The sequence below is a fragment of the Gymnoscopelus braueri genome (assembly GCF_963280865.1).
Source record: "Gymnoscopelus braueri genome assembly, chromosome: 6".
NCBI classification, from domain to species: domain Eukaryota; kingdom Metazoa; phylum Chordata; class Actinopteri; order Myctophiformes; family Myctophidae; genus Gymnoscopelus; species Gymnoscopelus braueri.
The window spans coordinates 33,822,189-33,842,084 of record NC_137607.1 but is presented as its reverse complement, the minus strand read 5'-3'; the positions used below and the strand labels follow the sequence as shown (position 1 = coordinate 33,842,084).

Genomic DNA, 19,896 nt, shown 5'->3' with positions numbered 1-19,896 from the left:
GGCAGGTTGCATCAGATTGATAGAAAAATAATGTTTTTTAAATAATTTTTATGAACCCTGGTCTGTATTCTGAATATGCATAAGATTTGGCAAAATGTGAAGTTCTAGAGCTTGTAGATCAGCTATTTTTAAGAGATTTGGTGTAGAGTGAAAAGCTAGGAGACCAACAAGGAACCCTGATTAACGAAGCATGCGTAGGGCTTAAGTGGTTATGACACATTTTGTTTTCTAATCTAGATAATGTAGCACAGCCGTAAGGGGGAGAGGGTTGGATCGACATAGCACAGGTTACAATCTGAATTAAAACCTTGTGATCTTGTGGAAGAAACACCAAATTATTGGCCTACCACAGTAGCTTTGATGCTTTCATAATATCACACTTTATCGAATTATGTTTATGGTTTTCCTATCCTTAACCTATATTTTTGTTCAGCCACCAAAACACTAAAAAGTTAGGGTAAAATATAGCCTATCATCTAAAGTTGGACCTACATGGTAAAACTTGGAGTGTTAAATTAACTCTGAGAGTTATGGGTCCTTCTTTTTACACTCTCTGAGTTACATTAACTCTCTGGATTTCTGAGGAGTGTATGTGTACCCAACCCAAAACTTACACATGAATTGATTAATGAGACGTTTGCCTGGTGGGTAAATAAAGAAAACACATGCCATAAACGCATGTGCTTCACTCCCACCTGCCTCTTTCTTGTACTGCAGAAAGAAAACAATATTCAAAACAATAAAAATAGCAGATACAGTTACAAAAAAAAAAAATCCAGTACAAACATTTTCTGTATACAATTTATAATTTTGTCATTTAGCAGTTGCTCGATCTTCTCCAGAGTGACTCACATAAAGTGAAAGGTTGACTTATTTATAAGACATCATGGCAAGTGGCCATGGAATTAGAGTGCTATGAGAACAAAGATGACACAAACCATTACACCAGGGCCACATTAAGTGTGGAACACAAATATTTGAATCACATATAACAGTTCCCTGTGTGTTTGAAAGGCGTTCATTGACTAAGTAGTCTTTTAAGGTACACCCCTTGTCTGTAATGGAGCCATGTGAGGACACTGTCTCCACAGTCCACCTTAAAATGTCAAGCGATTTGGTTTTCTCCTATGAGCCATAAATCACACATCACTTCTGGATACAAAACATCTGGACAACAAAAGGCTGTGAGTCCTTTACAGTGAGGCAGCTGTGCAGAGCGGAGCAGAGCAGAGCAGAACAGACGGACACCGGCTCTATCAGCACAGACCTCTCTCAAGGATGGCTTCTGCTCTCTTTTTGTTTTGGGCTCTGCCCTTGCTGGTCACAGTGGCAGCACAGCATAACGACATGGAGAACATGCACGACATGCACGACATGGGTTGGATCAACCAGTATCGCCAGGGCTTCAACTTCCAGTGTCCTCACGGAGAGGTCCTGGTGGCCATAAGGAGCTACTTTAGTGAGGCAGAAGGCTCGGACCGCCTGTGGACCTTTGAGTGCCAACGCACCCCAGAAGGCCTGGGGGAGCCAACCGACTGCTGGTGGGACGACATCAGCCGTGCCGGCTTGGAGTGGTAGGTCCCCTAGGATGCCCAGACTTTCTTCTAATCTAAATTATTTAATTATTGTCTGACCATCTGCATATCATAAACAACATCAGCAGAGTATAGCTAAAATTCCCAGCAAATATGACATTTGGGGCAATCAGTGACCACAGCAATGAATGGCTTGGATGCTAATTTAAACAGATGGTGCATTTCAGTCAGCTGTCCAAATTGTGTTTGTTTTGTTACGGTGACAGAAGGCTATCTGCTGCTTAGTGGGGCTTGAAAAAGAACTCTCCATCAATTTGGAACCTTACTAGACCAGACTTTGATCCGGTTGTCAAGGATTTTTTACCACTGACTATAATTATCATCTCTGTTTCATGTCATTGCTTAATGACATGAAACAGACACAAAAAGCAAAAATGACATTTGTGGAAACGTGTCAATCTAATTTGGTTGTACATTCAAGCTGTTGCTGTGAAAATATTGACAGTATTTTTTCCAACTTAAATTCTCTCCCCTTTCTGTGGAGATTTACGTACTTACTATTTGTGTCAGATGATGTATTAAAATATGCATGAAAAAAATGCTTGCCGTGTCCAAATTGGTATCCCAGAACAGTAACTTCCTGACGAATTGAAAATACATGTCAGAGGAGCATTATTGAGCCATTCGTAGGTGGGTTCTTGTTCCTAAGAACATCACAAAGTCTGATTATGTTTGCATGGTTCCACTAATTAGTGCAAAGAAATACACCTTTAATTAATCAAAGAATGACCCGCGATCAGTTAATTTACATCTTTTGTCCCTGCTAACTGTGAGGGACAGTTTGGACATGTACTAGTCTGTACCGGCAATGCAGGTACCAACTTTCTTTACCCAGTTATTGTCTCCGCCAGTTCAAAGGAATGGCTGAGACTATGTTTTGCACCCTGTCCGTCCGTCCGTCTGTCCGTCCGTCCGTCCGTTAGTCTGTGTGTGTCCGTGTGTCAGTCCGTCTGTGAACAGCTAATCTCCAGCACCGTTGGCCCGATCAACATGAAACTGTGCACACAAACTTTATGGATGCCAGAGCAGCACCTCTGCCCAAAGTTTTTCAGATCAGCCTGTTATAGCGCCACCAGGAGGCCCACTTTTGCAAAACATTTTTTTAAATAATACTCCTACAGATTTTGTCCAAACATCATGCAAATCGGTACACAGTATCCCTATAGTCATGTGATCAAGACGGATCTTTCAGATTTATCATATTCCATCCTGCTTCCAAAGTTTGCAGGAGTGCTCTGTTTTGAACAAATTGCTTCAAATCATGAACGCAGCGTGCTATTGCCGTGAAACTTTACACTCACATTCCCACTAGGGCTAGGCCAAGGAAGAAATGCCACCCTAAATTTTTCAAATCAGCCTCATGGTGGCGCTATAACTGGACGATTTGTGTTTTTACCTAACTGGACCGATGGCCAAGGAAAAACCTCTGCACTGCATTTTTCACAACAGCCTTTTATAGCGCCACCAGGAGGCAATTTTTTATATTACTCCTACAGATTTTGTTCAAACATCACGCAAATTGGTACACATTATCTCTATATTCATGTGATCAAGATTACTGGCCCACAATAACCTACCTGACCTGTCAGAGACCTGTGCTCCGAGGAGCACTTTTTCTAGTTCAAGAAAATGGAAGATCTACAAGCTCACAGTTAGCCGAAGGATAAAATAGGGTTAAAATGGTCAACAAAGCCACCCATGTTGTTTTGGCACACACACAAAGGGACATCTCTGCACAAACTTAAATTGGAACATAAAAGAAGACAGCTGCAACCAAAGGAAACTGGGATTTTGGAAGGCTGATAGTTGTAAAACAAACTGGATGACTTGTTTATTATCCTTTCCGTTTTTTTACCCAGAAGAAGAGGAAACATGTCACGGTTAATTTTTATACGATGACGTGCACATTACATTTATGTAATATTCTACTCCAACACAATGTCATTAAATTATTTTTCTGTTTTGTTTTCTTGAAAATCTAACATCGCTTTGCAGATGAATGCATGACACTGAAAAATCCACAAACCAAGACAAAGTGGTTTCTCTTCTTACCAGGATCTAAATAATTTCTCAGACGTGAGAACAAAACCAATAGTTGTTCACAAACAATGCATGTTTATCACAGAGAGTAGACTAATTAAAAGATTAATACGTTCCCAGCGAGTCATAGCAGCATGAAACAATCTAAGCTGTATTACTTCATTACAGTGCCACAATAAACCCACTGTTATGTTCTTCTCAGTTTATCCTTCATTCTTATTGTGATTCCCCGCTCTGAAACAGCGATACATTGTCTGACCCCTCGGGAATATCATTTTTCAGGTATTGTCAAAGCAACTTTGACAAGCAAATCCATCTGTAATATGGATCATTGGTATCACTGCTCCAAAACCAACACATGCGTTCTCATTACAACATCTTCCTCCAGCGAATTTCAGCAAACTGCATCCAATTGGCTTTGTCAATAATATATCTTCAGAGATTCCGCCACGTATTTTATGAACCACATGTTTGAGCAATTTCCTAATCCCCTAAATGCAATTCACAAATATTGTTTTGGATCAGTCTGTTATAATATTTCTCAATTGTGTAACAACCCGGTTGTGGTAGTGATGAGGCCTAGCTTTCAGTGCAAGTCAAAGAGAGATTTCCCCAGAGTTGTGCGAAGCAGGTTAACACAAGTGCAGACAGAGACAGAGAGAGTTTTAAGGTAAAATAGGGTGGTTAGGTGGCGCAAGGGTAAAGTACCTTCCCACCACCGCGGAGTCTAGCGGTTAAAATCCACCACAGTGCATCTGGCTTACCGAGCTTCTACATAACTACAATTGGCCATGTTCGTTGGAGGGAAGCTGGGTGGGGAGGGAGATTTTTGCCACAGCACGTACTGGAGCAGCACATGTCAGTGGGTAATGTTCAATGAGAGGTGTAGGTTGGAGGTGCTACGTCCTCCCAATGGTAAGGTAAAATAAAGTATTTATTGTCAAATGGAGGAGAAGATGGGGTGTAGGCCAGTTGAATCTTAGGATGGTAGCTCTGTGCCAGGAACTGAGGCTGGGGCAAACATGGGGCAGGATGAGCAGGTCAAGTCTGCCAAGTCGAGTGCTGGTCCATGGCAGCGAAGCAGGGCTGGCAAGACAAAAGACTGGAGACAGAAACCGGAGTCAGTGTAGATGGTATGAGCAAAGGCTATGAACTGTCATTGTGGAAGTGACAGAGTATTTGTAGAGGTCTTGATTATGGAAATGATATCAACTGGTGGGGCTCTAATCTGACTCCACTCTCCCAATCACTCACACACATACTGTGTATACATGCACACATGCACACAGGCCCATGTGTGCGCCTGTGTGCATATACACAATGTATGTGTATATACATCCCAATCACTCACACACATACTATGTATACATGCACACAGGCGCACGCATGTGCACACACACACACACACACACACACACACACACACACACACACACACACACACACACACACACACACACACACACATACACATACACATACACATACACATACACATACACGCACAGTCGCACACACATGCATGCGTGGAGAGGCAGAGAGCCACTGGGGGAGTGGCAGCAGGCTAGGCCAGCACTAGTTGGCAAATAGGGGCGTGGCATGTGATGTCACAGGAGTAGACTCAACAATGGATGTGTTTATCCTCTAGAGGGAGAACTAGATAAACAGCCTGACATTTTACATGCAGCCAATTAACGAGGTTACATCATTCTGTGAGCCCCGCTCTAAATGAAGTATTGTAACTTCATATACATCACTTCAGTCAGTTATGATACTCGAATTTGATGGTGTTTTGAATAGATAATCTGCCAGGTGCACAAGGGTTAGTATCATCCATGTTTAGCTGGACAGCAATGTTTGGGTGGTCCATCCTATGTTCAATTTATTTTAAATATCACTGACTGTAAAATGTCAAGTGATTTAAGTATTGGGCATTTAAGTCAATAAAACATACTTACTTAGCAAGCATACTTACTCTTTCCTTTAAGTTTCTTCACATCAGAACTGCATGTAAGTACAGTAAATCTCAAATAAAGAGTTTTAACCATTATGTAGTATGAATGTTTGTATAATACAGAATCTGCACTGCATTACTTTTTTTGTGGTGTTTAAGTGTGCGTGAGTTTCACTCACTTCACATTGAAGCCTCTCTTCACCTTGGTTGAGGCAAAAGACAAAGGGTGGGCTGGGGTAAAGACAAAGACAAAGGGTGGGCTGGGTTCACTGGGGAAGGTGTTGGACTTTCTCCTCTGGCGTTGCAATAACAAAATGCTCCTAGTGAACAGCAGCAACAACAACCTACACAAAAGAAACTGCATCCCACATGTTGTAGTATACACACAGTAGCCTACACCTGTAGTTTGTGCTATAGTACTGTTTTTGTTTGGATCATTTTTATTTGACCAACTGTAAATGCTGAATATGCTAAATGTGTTTTATGATGTTTAACCACTTAAACCCTACGGTATATAAATTTCTCTTTTTGCCGAACGTTCTTCTATTTTTGCATAATGATTATTGCATATTATGACATTCCAAGGTTAAGCTAAAGAGAAAATAATGTATTTGTTATCTCAAATTGTGTGACTGCATCAGCCACTGAAAAGATTGCACCTTATACAAAACAATTGTACAAGGTGCGATATTTTCAGTGTTTGATTTAGCAGTAATCCAATTTAGCAGTAATCCAAAAGTGATTACTTTTTTAAAAGTATAATCCAAGAGGTTCCTAATAACAAAGATTTGTATTCATGTAATTTGCATTCAGTAAATGACTAGAAGTAATCTGACCCAACCCCACACCCTGCAACAGTATCCCTGCACCTTTGTTTCAGATTTGTTTGTGTGCTCGTTAAGCATGAGCGCAATCCACAGCATCCAAGACAGTGAATCAAAAAGCGGACACTCTGTAGGGTCTCTAGTCACGCCACACTTCCCTCCTGTTACCGTAGCTGTCTGTTTGAGTTACACCCTGATCTGTTGGGAAAGGCCTAACCTATCCTTATTGGCTGCATGGCTGTGGGCTGTGCTTGTGTTGCCATGACAAAAGCCTGCAGCTCACGGCACTCTGGTTGCTCTGGGCTTGGTATTCAGAGTGCTGTTGTGATGACATCTAATTGTAAGGGTCATAAACAATTGGCACTGTCAACAAACCAGTATTTACATCCAATCTCTGCCAAGGAGGAGACACCCCTGAGAAACCCACCTGCTCCATTGTGCTCTCGTTTTGTTATCTTCTTGAACAGTTTACTCACTGTGCCTTGTTACCTACCTCTTAAAAAAATAAAAGCTCTCTGAAACATTCATTTACAGAATGAGTGATCAAATAATTGATAATATATATATACTGTATATATATATAAAAATGTTCATTCACTAACATTATGCCTCTTTGCAGGACTTCAACATGCACCAGGAATGGCTTGGTCGCAGGCGTACAAAGCAAGTACTTTGAAGCGGTTCTTGACCGGGAATGGCAGTTCTGGTGCTGCCATTATGGCCGCCGGTGTCCCTACTCCTGCTGGTATGTTCCAACAGGGTCGATGGTGATGACTCAGGGGTTTATGGTGCTGCTCCTGAACCTAAAACTCACCATTACTCACTGTTAATCATGAAGACCTATGTCCCTTAGTCCCAATTGTCCCATACCTGTTACACTGTTCTAGTGAACTGCACCTTATGAACACGGCACCTGCTGCTACTTTTAATTTCGCCTCATGACGGCGTGTTTATATACACATCTGCATAAGATGCTATTGTTTTAAACCTACCACCACATAATGCTAATTGGGGTTGGCAACCGTTTTGACACGAAGTGCCATGTTTTTATTTTCTTAATAGTCAGTGTGCCATATCAACATTAAGTTTAATTATGACACCACATCAAAATGAAATATTTCCAACAGATTGTGATAGACCATATACATAACAAAAATGTTTCTTCTTTTGAAATATTTCCTTTCACTCAGGACATTGTAATGATCATTAGAACAATAACCCCACGTATCTCCCAGACCCCCTCCCTAGTCAGAGTTCAGTGATTGTAGAATGATGTGGAGTATTTAATTTGCATACAGATGTGAGGGGACTTAATTTAATATATTATTATATATTTATTTTAATGAAATAATCTCTCTCACACTTATGCCAGTGTGCCAGTGATCACCCTCCCCTGTGCCAATGTTGGCACCAGTGCCTAAGGTTGTCTACTGTATCTACATATTTGTTTGATTATTTGGCCTGTTTCTATCCAGTGTTTTTCTCTTACTCTATCTCTATCTTCCTCTCTTTTCACAACAAAAACAACAAATGATGGAACTCACACAAAATAAGTATTTCACCCACTTCTTTATACCTGTAAATCTGTGATGTAACAATAAAGTTGATTCTGATTCTAATCTATGTCATCCATACAGGAAGACCACTGACCACCCTGCACACCTCAGGGAAGAGGCTGAGATGGTTATCCCCAGTTACGGCTACTTCATCAGGGGTGCCCAGACCACTTTCAGCGGTGTACTCAGGTTTGCTGATGACTAATATTGCACTTACATTCCCAATAACTCCTTACAAAAGTGTGGTGGGGCAAAAACATAGGTCTTGGGGGCATTAAAACTACCCTGAAATTGTTGAAATCCTGTACATGTCCTGTTCTCATGGCTAAAGTGGAGGAAAATATACTTCAGCACAGAGGTCTCTGGGACCAGTGGTTATAGTGAAACTAGAGCTGGGAATCAAAGAAAAGGTGAATAAGCCAGTAATTCATGAATGCTGAAATGACAAGAGTTTCTGTTTTGCTTGGTTTCAGGGATCGTCAGTGGAAGTACATCTTGTGCCGGATGACAGAATTTGAGTGTGAATTTGAGAACTTGTAGATTTCAAAAAATGTGAGCAGTATTTTAAGCCATTACATTAATATTAATATTACATTACAAAAATACCATGTATGTATACTGTAATATAATCACATCTGTACTCAAAGTATTACTTATATCTGATATAACATGAGATCTTCTGGATCTGGATTCAGACAAAGGTTAACGTTTTGATTTTATTTGACTTTTATAAATGTTAACATTGACCTACACAATTATTATTGAATGAATGTTACTTGTTTAGCATGCAAAATAAAGTAGGGCATTGGATATTCCACAAGCCACTTGGTCGGCTTGACTGCATTTATCTGAATGAGTATGTATATGGAGCATCGCTGTAGTTCAGGCAGCCACGGAAGTCAAACTGGTCCCACGCTCATTCACCCTCCAATCACATACGCCCACGAACGTAATGGTTCAACTACGTAGTCGCAGACCAACTTGCTCAGCATATCTCTCACTACCACTACTACCACCTCATCTGTGATCAAACTCCCTCCAACCTCCTCCTGTAGTTGCATTTAAGTTTTCACAATTTCAGCATGTCATTCAATGCGGGCTCATATGTATAGTATCATGTTCTTTTAATAGCTGAGTATCTTTAGGTTCTGCCCTTGAGGGGTTCATATGTCTACTATCATGTTATGTAGTAACTGTGTATCTTTAGGCTTTGGGGGTTTGTCATGCTTGCAAAGAATGTCCTGGAGTATCTCAGGACCAGATCCACAAAGTCAAATACAAAGCATAATATCATCACAATAAATTGTTTTATCTAGACAACAGTGTCCTGACTGAGCTGGATCTCATTTGGAAGCATGGGTCAGCAGTATTTTACTAGACATTCTGTTATCTGTGTTGTTCATGTTGGTGGAAAACATTGCCCCTGGCTTGCAAGACCTCTAGTATAAGATCCAGTGACTGATATCTTCTCGGCATAATCGTGTGTAGAGCAGTGTTTCTCAAACTTTTTGTGCCAAAGGCACACCAAAGAGCAAATCCAAATCTCAAGGCACACCGTTTTATCACTCTGTAAACACTTATTTTCATTTACTAATACTAACATTTAACCACTTAAGACCTATTTCATACCTTGAAAAAATTATAGTTTTATATATTGTAATAACAATGTGTGGTTGTCACAAAATCCCAGGACACACCTGGATTTGTCTAGGTTTTGCCACTGTGGAAGGTGATGCATTTAAAACACAATCATTCCTGGCCTTTACCATTATGTCCTCAGAAGGTGAGTTGACTCCAAATAGGATGCAAATTATATCTGCATTCCATTTGCTTTCAAATGCATCCTTTAGTTTTTTCACTTGCCTCCACTTACTGTACTGAAATGTGCAGTGTGTGTCACGCTGTTGTATAAAACTGGGATTAAAAATGTTCACTGCGTTTGCTTGTCTTTTAAATCTGTAGTTAGTCTACTGCAGTCGGTACAGTTTGAGTTGAAGGACTCATACTCAGAGGAAGTCCACTTATAGGGGCCAACCTTGTAATTCAACTAAATCGGATTATTAAAAGAACAGACCAGACAGAGAGATGCTACACCTGTGCCACATGCTGTGTATATGCATTGGGCTAGACTTTGACCTTGCACTGTGACCTTTGATCTTTGACCAATTAGATTGTTCTTTTGAAACGTTTTGACACATTTTGAAAGCTTGCCCAAAACAGGGGCACCAGGGTTGATGTGGTTAACATAATGTTTTTACTAACAGCGTTTAATTTTGATATTATCAGCATTAAATAGCAACCATATAACAGTCTACATTTCCCAAAAGGAAATGCATGTATTTAATTCAGTCTGACTAGAAGCAGAGATAAAACACATCCCCACCAGTGATAAAATGAATGACCAGAGGTACTAGGACCAGAGATATCAAAAGCAGAGGCATGGATTGTCCCCCACCCCTGCCATTTCCCACATCAAATCCAACCCTGCATAGGTTCAGAGTTTGAAAACAGAAAGGTCATACAGTGCATGCTGCTGAGATCTGAAGATGACGCATAATGTCACATAGCCAAGGTGTCTCGTCCACATCCCACTTTCTTTTGTTAAGCGTGAGACACAATAACACATTGCCTTTCATTATGGAAATAACTATCTAGCCAAATGCTGTGTGGGAAATGGTCAGACGGAATATTCTCTGAGAACTGAAATCATCCAAGCTGCAGGGTTTGAAGGGTTTCTGGTGGTTCAGCCAGTTATGCCTGATTCATACTTGGAAGCACATCGTGTCATTCACCCAAAATAGCAGATCTACAAGCTCACAACGCATCGTGCTGCAACCTGTTGTGAACTTGTAGATCGGCAAATTTCGGTGCACGACACCTGCATGCAACTATTACCTATAAATCAGGCTAGGGCACAGATCGCATTGACCTGGGTTCGAATCAGACCCCCATCTTGTCTTGTATGTCTGTCCTCTGTCTCTGCCCTTAGTTTCCTGTCTCTCTACGATGCCCTATCTGAACTAAAGCGTAGAAACACAAAGAATAAATCTAAAAAAGAGATGGTTCGTAAAGGATGAACTCAACCATATCTTTACCACCCTCTCCTTTTCTTCTTGGAGAATGACTGTGACTTGGCTACTCAGCTGTGAACTTACATTGCCAAAACGCCATGTCTTGGGGCAGAGCATAACTCAATGCAGTTTCAGCAGAGATGCTCAGTGGCCAACAGCAGAAGACTGTGGTTGCGCTATGCACTGCAACTCCCAAGTTGTAATTAGAGCCAGACGGGTTGGCCGATATATCGGCCATTATTTGACTTTTTTGACGACTTCAGTATTGTATTATGCAGGCGATTTGTCCTAATTTTGAATCACTTTCAACCTGTTTTCCTCTATTTTGGGCATGTCATTATAACATTTTCCAAAAGATGTCCAAAAATAGCAGATCTACAAACTTACATGGCGACTCATTGTTGAAAAGGGTTTAAGTGGTTAAATAAAATAAAGTTATGTTTATGTGTGACATTTTCCAAATTGGTTTCAAGATTTTGCACTTTTTTCTTTTTTACAAAGTATAAGTCAGAACATCGGTAATCGGTGTTCTAGGGGTCTTCAAAATCGGGGTTGGCACTGGACCCGTCGTGGGAGTCTGCAGAAGGGCACTGCTATGCTATAGAGCTCAATAAACGTAACTTGTGCAAATAAAGTGTGTGTAGGGGTCTGCATGAGGTCTGGGAACCCACGGCTGGTTGTTGTTTTCGTTCAACCTATTTACAACCGGACCAGTAGATTTCACTTCCCAGCTGAACTCTGTGAAGTGTGGGTCACCATCTATTCTGGGTCTAATGGAGTAAGCTGGGCACCGGCCAGTTAGCGCTCCACAGCATCTTGAAAAGAACTGGGGACTCCGCCAGTGGCTTTCAGCACTGTTTGTTTATGGCAACTGCCGTCTAGAGGCCCCGAGCCAAGTTCCACAGCATGACAGCTGTCCCCAGAGCCACTGGCTGAGGGCAGGACACACGCTAACAGAAGCCTCCTGTCCTTGGGGACTCATGGTCCCTGTGGTGGAAGAGTCCTTCCACAGCGGATTGATGGGGATACATCTCCTCTTCCGTACTAGTTACCATTCCATTCTTTCCTCATTCCGGCCTACTTTAACTACAGTTGGACAATAAAGCTATCTTTTTCTAAATAGTATTGAAATGATCTATAATTAAAGCCCATGGAATGAGCCACAGAGCTATTAAAGTCCCCTAACTGCAATCACTGTTGGAATCTATAGTTAGACAGCATATAATTAAGTTCTAACTACTGTAGGAATTAACGCCAACGGAGCTCCGTAGATGACAGTGTTTCATCCTCTAATGAGAACCGCCGCTGCTGCTGTTTTACATGAAGGTGCAAAAAGGTGCTACACACACCAGATCCTTATAGTGGTGCTGGCTCACGGCAGAAGAATCAAAAGGTAAATTGTCAAGAGACAAAAAGTTGCCGCACACACCGTTATAACCAAAGTGCAAATTTATTATAGGACGCAGAGTAAAAAGTTACCAACGTTTCGGCACAAGTGCCTTCATCAGGGTATAACATGAAGGTAACATACATTAAGAATTCGTTCAACTAACCTGTTTCAAATAAACAATATTTAAACATCCTTCAATGACATAGCACTACCTAAATTTAAAGACTGATAATAATGCAATCTTTGTAATGGCACTGAAGTTAACGGAAACCTAATTCCAAAAGCATTACTGTGCTCCATTGCAGTTTACCATTACAGTTTTTATTAGCGATCTGCGTACAAATATGTTTTGTTGGGCTACACAAAACATTATGATATACATTGTTTTGCACAATTGATTGATAAAAAATGTATCATACTTCACATTCCCATGAGAATGACTTGTCAGCTTGCCTTCGATCTTAAATTGAGATTTTGGAAATATAACTCTATCCAAAAAGACTGATTGAAGATAGTGTTGAGTCTGACCTAACCTATGTATTAAGAATCAAACATAATTTTGAACACATAATCAACTAGAAAAAGTGCTCCCCGGAGCACAGGTCTCCGCCAGGTCAGGTAGGTTATTGTGGCCTCCTGGTGGCGCTATGAAAGCCAATGTGAAAAGGGTGCCTTTTATTCTTAGGCCTTTCATGGCAATCGGACACTGCATTCGTGATTTGAGGCATTTTGTGCCAAAAATTTGTTTTGCTAAATTAGACCTGATGGTGGCGCTATAACAGGCTAATGTGAAAAGGGTGCCATTTCTTCCTCAGCCTAGTGGGAATGTTCGTGTGAAATTTAACGAAATCGCAAGCTGCGTGCATAGTTTGAGGCATTGTTCAAAACGGACCAATCCTGCAAACTTTGGAAGCCAACCTTAGCCAATCAGGATGGAATATGGGAAATCGGACAGATCCGTGTTGATCACATGACTATAGAGATACTGTGTACCGATTTGCATGACATTTGGATAAAATCTGTAGGAGTAGTATCAAAAAATGGGTTTTGCACAAATCGGCCTCCTGGTGGCGCTATAACAGGCCCATGTGAAACATTTGGGGCAGAGGTTCTGAATTGGCATCCAGGGAGTGTGTGTGCACAGTTTCGCTGCGAGCAAGCCAACGGTGCAGGAGATTAGCTGTTCACAGACGGACGGACACACACACACACACACACACACGGACGGACAGGGGGTAAAACATACTCTCTCGCCATGCCTTTCGGCCTGGCGGAGACAATAACGTGTAATTGATTACATTTTTAAAGTTACCCTAAAGTTCATGTTTATTTTAGAGACAATCGTCAATTTGTTATGATAGTAATTAGGATAATAACTAATCTTTGTAATTCACAATAATAGGAAAATTGTGAATACGGTCAAATTACTCAAGTCAAACACCTTATATGTGCAAAGATATAGGTGAAATAGTTTCTGTTGAAATATAATTCTTTAATTCTTTAATCACAGTTTGAGTGTGACATTTATTTCCCGTTTTGGTTTTGGTGTTTTGTTTGCCTGATGTACATTTACTTAGGTTCTGTAACTCTGTGTTTAATATGTTCTGGGTCTAGGTCTTAGTTTTGTTGGTTTGTTCTTCCCCAGGTGTTTCTTGTGTATCTTATTTTGTAGTATTGTTCCGATGCTTCCTTTTTGACCTTGTAGCTGTTACCTGTCTTGTCTAACCACCCTGATTATTGTTAACCTAACCTAACCTTAGTCACTGGAGTCCTGTTTGTCCGTAAACTCTCCGGTATAGTCAGTTCTTTGTCAGTTCATCATTAACATTTTAGTGTGAGTATGTGTATGTTTTTGGGCATTCAGCCTTCTGACTCTTGTTTTGTTCCTGGTTATGTTTGACCTGTCCTGTTTCTGGAGAACCTTTGGTGAACCTACTTTATTAAAACCCTTGAGTTGATCTGTTTTGGGCTCAGTCGTATTGCATTTGGGTCCAACTCCTCTCTCACCACGACATGGAATCCAAATCCAAACCAATACACACCAATCGAGTCTAAAGTAAACAAGTGTGCATGTGATGTTTGTCTTTTGAAGCCCAAACCCCCTGAGTAGGTATGTCAGTCAATTGAGAGTTCAGAGCCAGTTAGTACAGTATGACAGGCTTAGGCTACATTATCCACGGTCCACAGAAGGCTGAGCTGACAAACAAGGATCATCTTCCATTGGCTAGAGGTTGTCCAGTGCTAGCCAGTGGAAGAAGCTATTACATTTTAAACCCCTAACTGTCTGAGCCAAGTGTAATCAGAGTAATAACTATGCAAAAGCTTAATTTAAATGATATTTGTATGTTTAATCGTAGTATGAAGCAAGGCGAGCAGGAACCATAGAAGTTTGAGACATTAGCCTAACCCTTTACCTTAAATAGAAATCAATGGCCAACCAGCTGAGATGTTTTTTTTTTACATTTTGTAAAAAAAAGAAAGAAAGAAGAAAAAATAAAGGGTCAGAGCACTCCATCCTCAACTAGGCAAGGATGAAAGGTTTGGTTCAGAAGAAACAGATGCGTGAGTGTACAGCAAAAGATTTTGCAGTGCAGGGGGAGCCCGGGTAAGGAGAGCCCATGGTGAGTGACCCTGACCCAGCCCCAGGCCAGCAGAGACAGCCTGTTTATTCTAGGAAGCCTCTACCCGCCTCTCGCTGCTCCCACTCGGGGATAAGAACAGCTGCCTCACTTCACGTCTGACAACTAATACAGACGGTGCTTGCGTGTGTGAGTGTGTGTACGTGCTCACGCCAACGGTGACAAGTGCACAGAGTTCTGAAAATCCGGGCCATACAGTACCTGTGTTGCAAAAAACATCTTCACATGTTTTTGCAATGAGTTGTTAGCTTGTAGATCGCTATTCAACATAAATGATATAGGGCTTAAGTGGTTAAAAGAGGAAACATCAGTATTATTGAGCTAACGATATAGCATTAGGTCACTCTTAAAGGGACAATATCACGCTATTGATGTGTGTTTTAGTTTATTGTTGAAGGATTAGGGGTCCATTTGGTTCCATTTGTAACTCTCTCTGAGTTATGGGGGTCTGGCCTATAATGCATACCAAATTGGGGCTCCTTGAAATTAAAATGTTTGAGAACCACTGTTCTATGGCCGCCATTCAACCTGATTCATATTTTATTCCATTTTGCTGTAAACGCAGCAAACAAGTACACGGTCACACTGAGGGTAGCCATGACATCATAGGACTAAACCTTTCAGCACCACTTTTGGGCCATTTCAGAAACACAGGAGACTGCTCAGTTTTATTGCTGCTAATGGAATATTAACCTTCAACAAATGTATAAAGATAAAGTTGAATCATGTGTGTCCCTTTAACTGCATGTTGTCAATGATTTGGAAGAAGGACTTGTAGTTATTGATAAATGCTCAGAATTTGGCAAACTTCACAGTCATGGTTGCATGCTATTGATGGCAGATTGCTGCAAAGTGGATCAGGAATAGTTTGTAAAAACAAATACCCCACAACCAGTAGGGACAATTGTATCAGTATTTTGACTATCCCCAGTGTATCAATTGCATTGTTCTGTATTGGCAGTGCACTTGACGCTTTTGTCATAGATGTCATCAATGTCATAGTTCAAATATATAATACTTGAAGATAAGTGAGGTTGTTAAAACATATTACCAAGGACTTACCAAGGAGTATTATGGCTCTCCCTGGTGTCTGGATGCCTTGTGATATCCCACTCAGAATGTAATGAATAATGTTGTGTACATAAACATATGGAAACAAACAGGGGCAACAAGCTCTCAGAAATAATCTTCTTTAGACTGGCTGGTATGCTCACAGTCACTTACTCTGAAATCTGTCAGTTCTCGAGAGCAGGGCCTCAGGAGGTGGCTCTGCAAGAGTGTTTATACAGTTAACACATATTGGTTCCCTGACCCAGGAATTTAAGTATCAGATAATGTAAACTAGTCCAGATTTTAAGTTAACAATAATAACTTTCTCACTTTTTTCCATCATTGTCTATGGAGCAAAAAGTTGTGATTTGGGATCCAGCCAAAGTATTGTGGAAACACAAGGTGTAAGCTGAGCCTGATGACCTACTGGTTCCCAGCCCTTGTTGGCTTTCTCACTTTCCCCTGCTTGCAATGTGCTGCTTGCAGACAAAAGCGTCAGTATTGCTCTTGGAACCGTCGTTGGTGGATTCGTGGTACTGAAACTGCACAGACTAATTCACAGCTTTATGGCCTGTGATTGAGAGAGGTGAATGGAGCAGTGACTAGTGGCCTAGTATATGTCACTTCCAGTCATTCAGACCCCTTCCATTCAGACCCCCTTCACTAGAAAGAGTAAAGGCAGAATATTTTTAAATGGCTCCAATGAAGGCTACTGTCTCCCTCATTAGACACGATGAGCTAATCGCTGCGTTTCTTGGAACACTGTGAAATAAACAATTTGTGCCCCACGGAGAAAAAAAGTCTCTAGTTTGAAAAGATCACAGTCTCACTTCTTAGAGTTCGCTGGATCTCCTGCCCTGTGACAGATCATGGCTCTGGGTATAAAAAGGTGGACTGAGGCTTGTCAGTGTGTTACTTCTATTGTGCCAAGTGACAGATAACGGCTCTAGGTGTAAAAAGGAGGACTGTGGCGTGTCAGTGTGTAAATCGTCCTGTTGGCCACAGGCCCAGACAGAGAAAAGGAGCAGGACCGGTTAACGGTATGGAGTTTCACAAAACACGTTCCTCTCACACCCTTGAGCACGTGCTCACAACTTCTAGAGATAGTTCTGCATTGGGGAATACCCACTAGTTCACCATTCAAATAAGATGAATTCACACATGATGACACCAGTTCTTGACTATTTTGTTACGGTTTCAGAGTTGAGTTAGAGATTTAAAATATGATGTTTCATGTATATCACTAGTATTCACACTATCTCACTTTACTTACTGTACACAACACATGGTGTTGTGATTTAATGACACAGTGTATTGAGTCATTGTAGACAGAGGGACATTTCAAATGTACAGTACATACAGTACATACATACTGTATATACATACATACATACATACATACATACATACATACATACATACATACATACATACATACATACATACATACATACATACATACATACATACATACATACATATTACATACATATTACATACATACATATAACATACACACTCACAGACTCATTGCAATAGTTTCACAGCCACTTTGTGGCTCCATTAACAGACAAGCGGTCCAGGGGGTCACATGATCTGCGATCAGCTGAGCTAACTGAGGTACAGTATAAAATCATATTTCAGCTTAACTCCCTGGGATTCCCAGGTTATGTAAGCAACATACGTATGTGGAGATGGTTTACACCAGGGGTGGGCAACCACCTCTTTAAGATGTACCAAGTACCAGATGATCAGATTGGGCTACTGAGGTGATCAATTCAGCTGACCAAAAACAGACATTATTAACGATTGTTGTTTGATGCGCATAGAATTTGATGCTCATCAAACAATAAGAAAGGTAAGAAAAGTTAACCTTTCTTACCTTTATTGTTAATATTAAATTATTGACTCATTCTTCGTTAGGGTTAGGGTTAGGGTTAGGGTTAGGTTACAATTAAATTATTGACTTATTCCATGCTATTATAATTAGCAGCCTATAATAAGACATAAAAGCTATAGTGATATTCATTGTCCGGCATTGGGTGATCAAGTGATCATGTGTCCGAAAAGGTTGCCCACCCCTGGTTTAGACAGTATATTCTCTGGGCTTGTTGCAATCAATCCTCCAATTAAAAGTGCCAGCACATATCAATCAACTTAAGTTGAAAAGCTGTAGGCTACAATAAACAAATCAGCATACATTTGGTTAAGGTTTCTCTGAATCACCTCTGCATTTAAATGAGCAGCTGTCCTGGCAGTCTACCTCTGTCTGTCTGTGGTGCATTTTAATTTGGTACCTAGAACAGAATGAGATGGTTGATTGAGCAGATGGCTGCAGATGAGACATCATGCGTGTTAAGCAGCAGAGGCCATGGAGGCTGATGGAAGTAAACAAAGTGAACAAGCCTCTAATTAAAAAGAACTGTTTCCATTTGGAAGATAAAGGGAAAATGACACAGTGAGATCATTTTAACCACTTTAACTGTAGCATAGTTGTCAAACATTCTGTGAAAATACAGATCTACAAGCTCACAACCTGTCACAATACGATGCGTTTTGACCTTGTAGATCAGCTACTTTCAGCTGAGATTTGGCATAGAGGGAAAAAAAGAAGGGGGCCAAGTATAGACCCCTTGTGGGCCCCAGTCAACAAAGTATATAGGGTTTAATTAGTTCACAAAGCTCTTTGAGATTAGTATTATTAGACAGTATTATTACTCTCTGAGAGTGTAAATTGGGTTAGGGTTAGGGCCATTTGAATACATTTCTAAATTCACAGTAATGTAGGTACAGTGTATACCTTAGTTACTGTAGGTGTCTTGCTCAAGGACACTTCAACAGGAGGAGCAGGGTTCGAACCGGGAATCGCCCGATATCCGGACAACCTGAGGATAGCCTATCAAAAGGACACCTTACCTGGTCCATAAAGCTAGTTGCACTTTAGTCACTTATCACTGGAAGATATTCTGTTAGTTTGGGAACACCTTTTTACTGTTTAACTTCCAACTCGACCTCTTTGTCTCTTTATCTCTTCGCCAGTGTTTATCAAGCGTTTTCATTTCAAGGGCCCCCAGTTTCATATGCATTAGGTCACGGACCCCATTTGAGATTTTTTTCAATCTTTGTGTTAATTTAACTCTGAAAGGCTGCTATTGAACCTATAGGCTGCTAATTAAGCCTGACAGCGTGTCGCGGGTTCGATCCCAACGACCTTTGCTGCGTGTCACCCCCCCCCCCCCCCATTTCTCTCCCCATTTCCTGTCAGTCGTCTACTGTACATCTATCAATAAAGTCAAAAAAGCCCCAAAAAGCTTTATACCCTGTTTTTATTATATTTTGACACTTGCTTTGGCAATGTAAGCGTATGTTTACAATAATAAAGTTAATAAAGTTCCTTTAAATTGAAAATGGAATTGGAAGCCCCACAAGGACCCAACTTTGAGAGCCACTGCTCTACAAGTGTTGGATCTCCTATGACCATCCATGATCCTCCAGTGGAAGGTCAATCAATGAAAGTGGTTTGGTATTGTATGTGACCTTCTCCCTCCCAAACGCAGAACCTTTACCTGGATGCTCAAAAAGTGATTACGCCTTGCGAGCGCATTGCAGCCAGTTTGAAGATAAAATGCCTCCATAATATCAGCCACTCGTTAGCCAGCCACACGACAGTGCAACTAAAGATAAGCGGTGGTGACATATGGGAGGTTGTGATTGTAAGCTCACAGCTTACATCATCCAGCGCTCTGGCGTCTTGGCTGCAAAGCCAAGGTTTCCCTG

At 40.9% G+C, this 19,896-nt stretch overlaps 2 protein-coding genes across 2 annotated transcripts in view; one reads left to right on the top strand and one right to left on the bottom strand.

Annotated features, from left to right (window-relative positions):
* The window catches only part of tprg1 (tumor protein p63 regulated 1), a 701,399-nt gene that overhangs the window by 555,282 nt on the left and 126,221 nt on the right, over positions 1–19,896 (bottom strand). The window lies entirely within an intron of this gene.
* Positions 1,182–9,907, top strand: dpt (dermatopontin). The gene is made up of 4 exons (XM_080430848.1): positions 1,182–1,574; positions 7,033–7,158; positions 8,051–8,158; positions 8,443–9,907. Exons 1-4 carry the CDS (start codon positions 1,279–1,281, stop codon positions 8,507–8,509), a joined length of 597 nt encoding a protein of 198 aa, XP_080286974.1. The 5' UTR covers positions 1,182–1,278; the 3' UTR covers positions 8,510–9,907.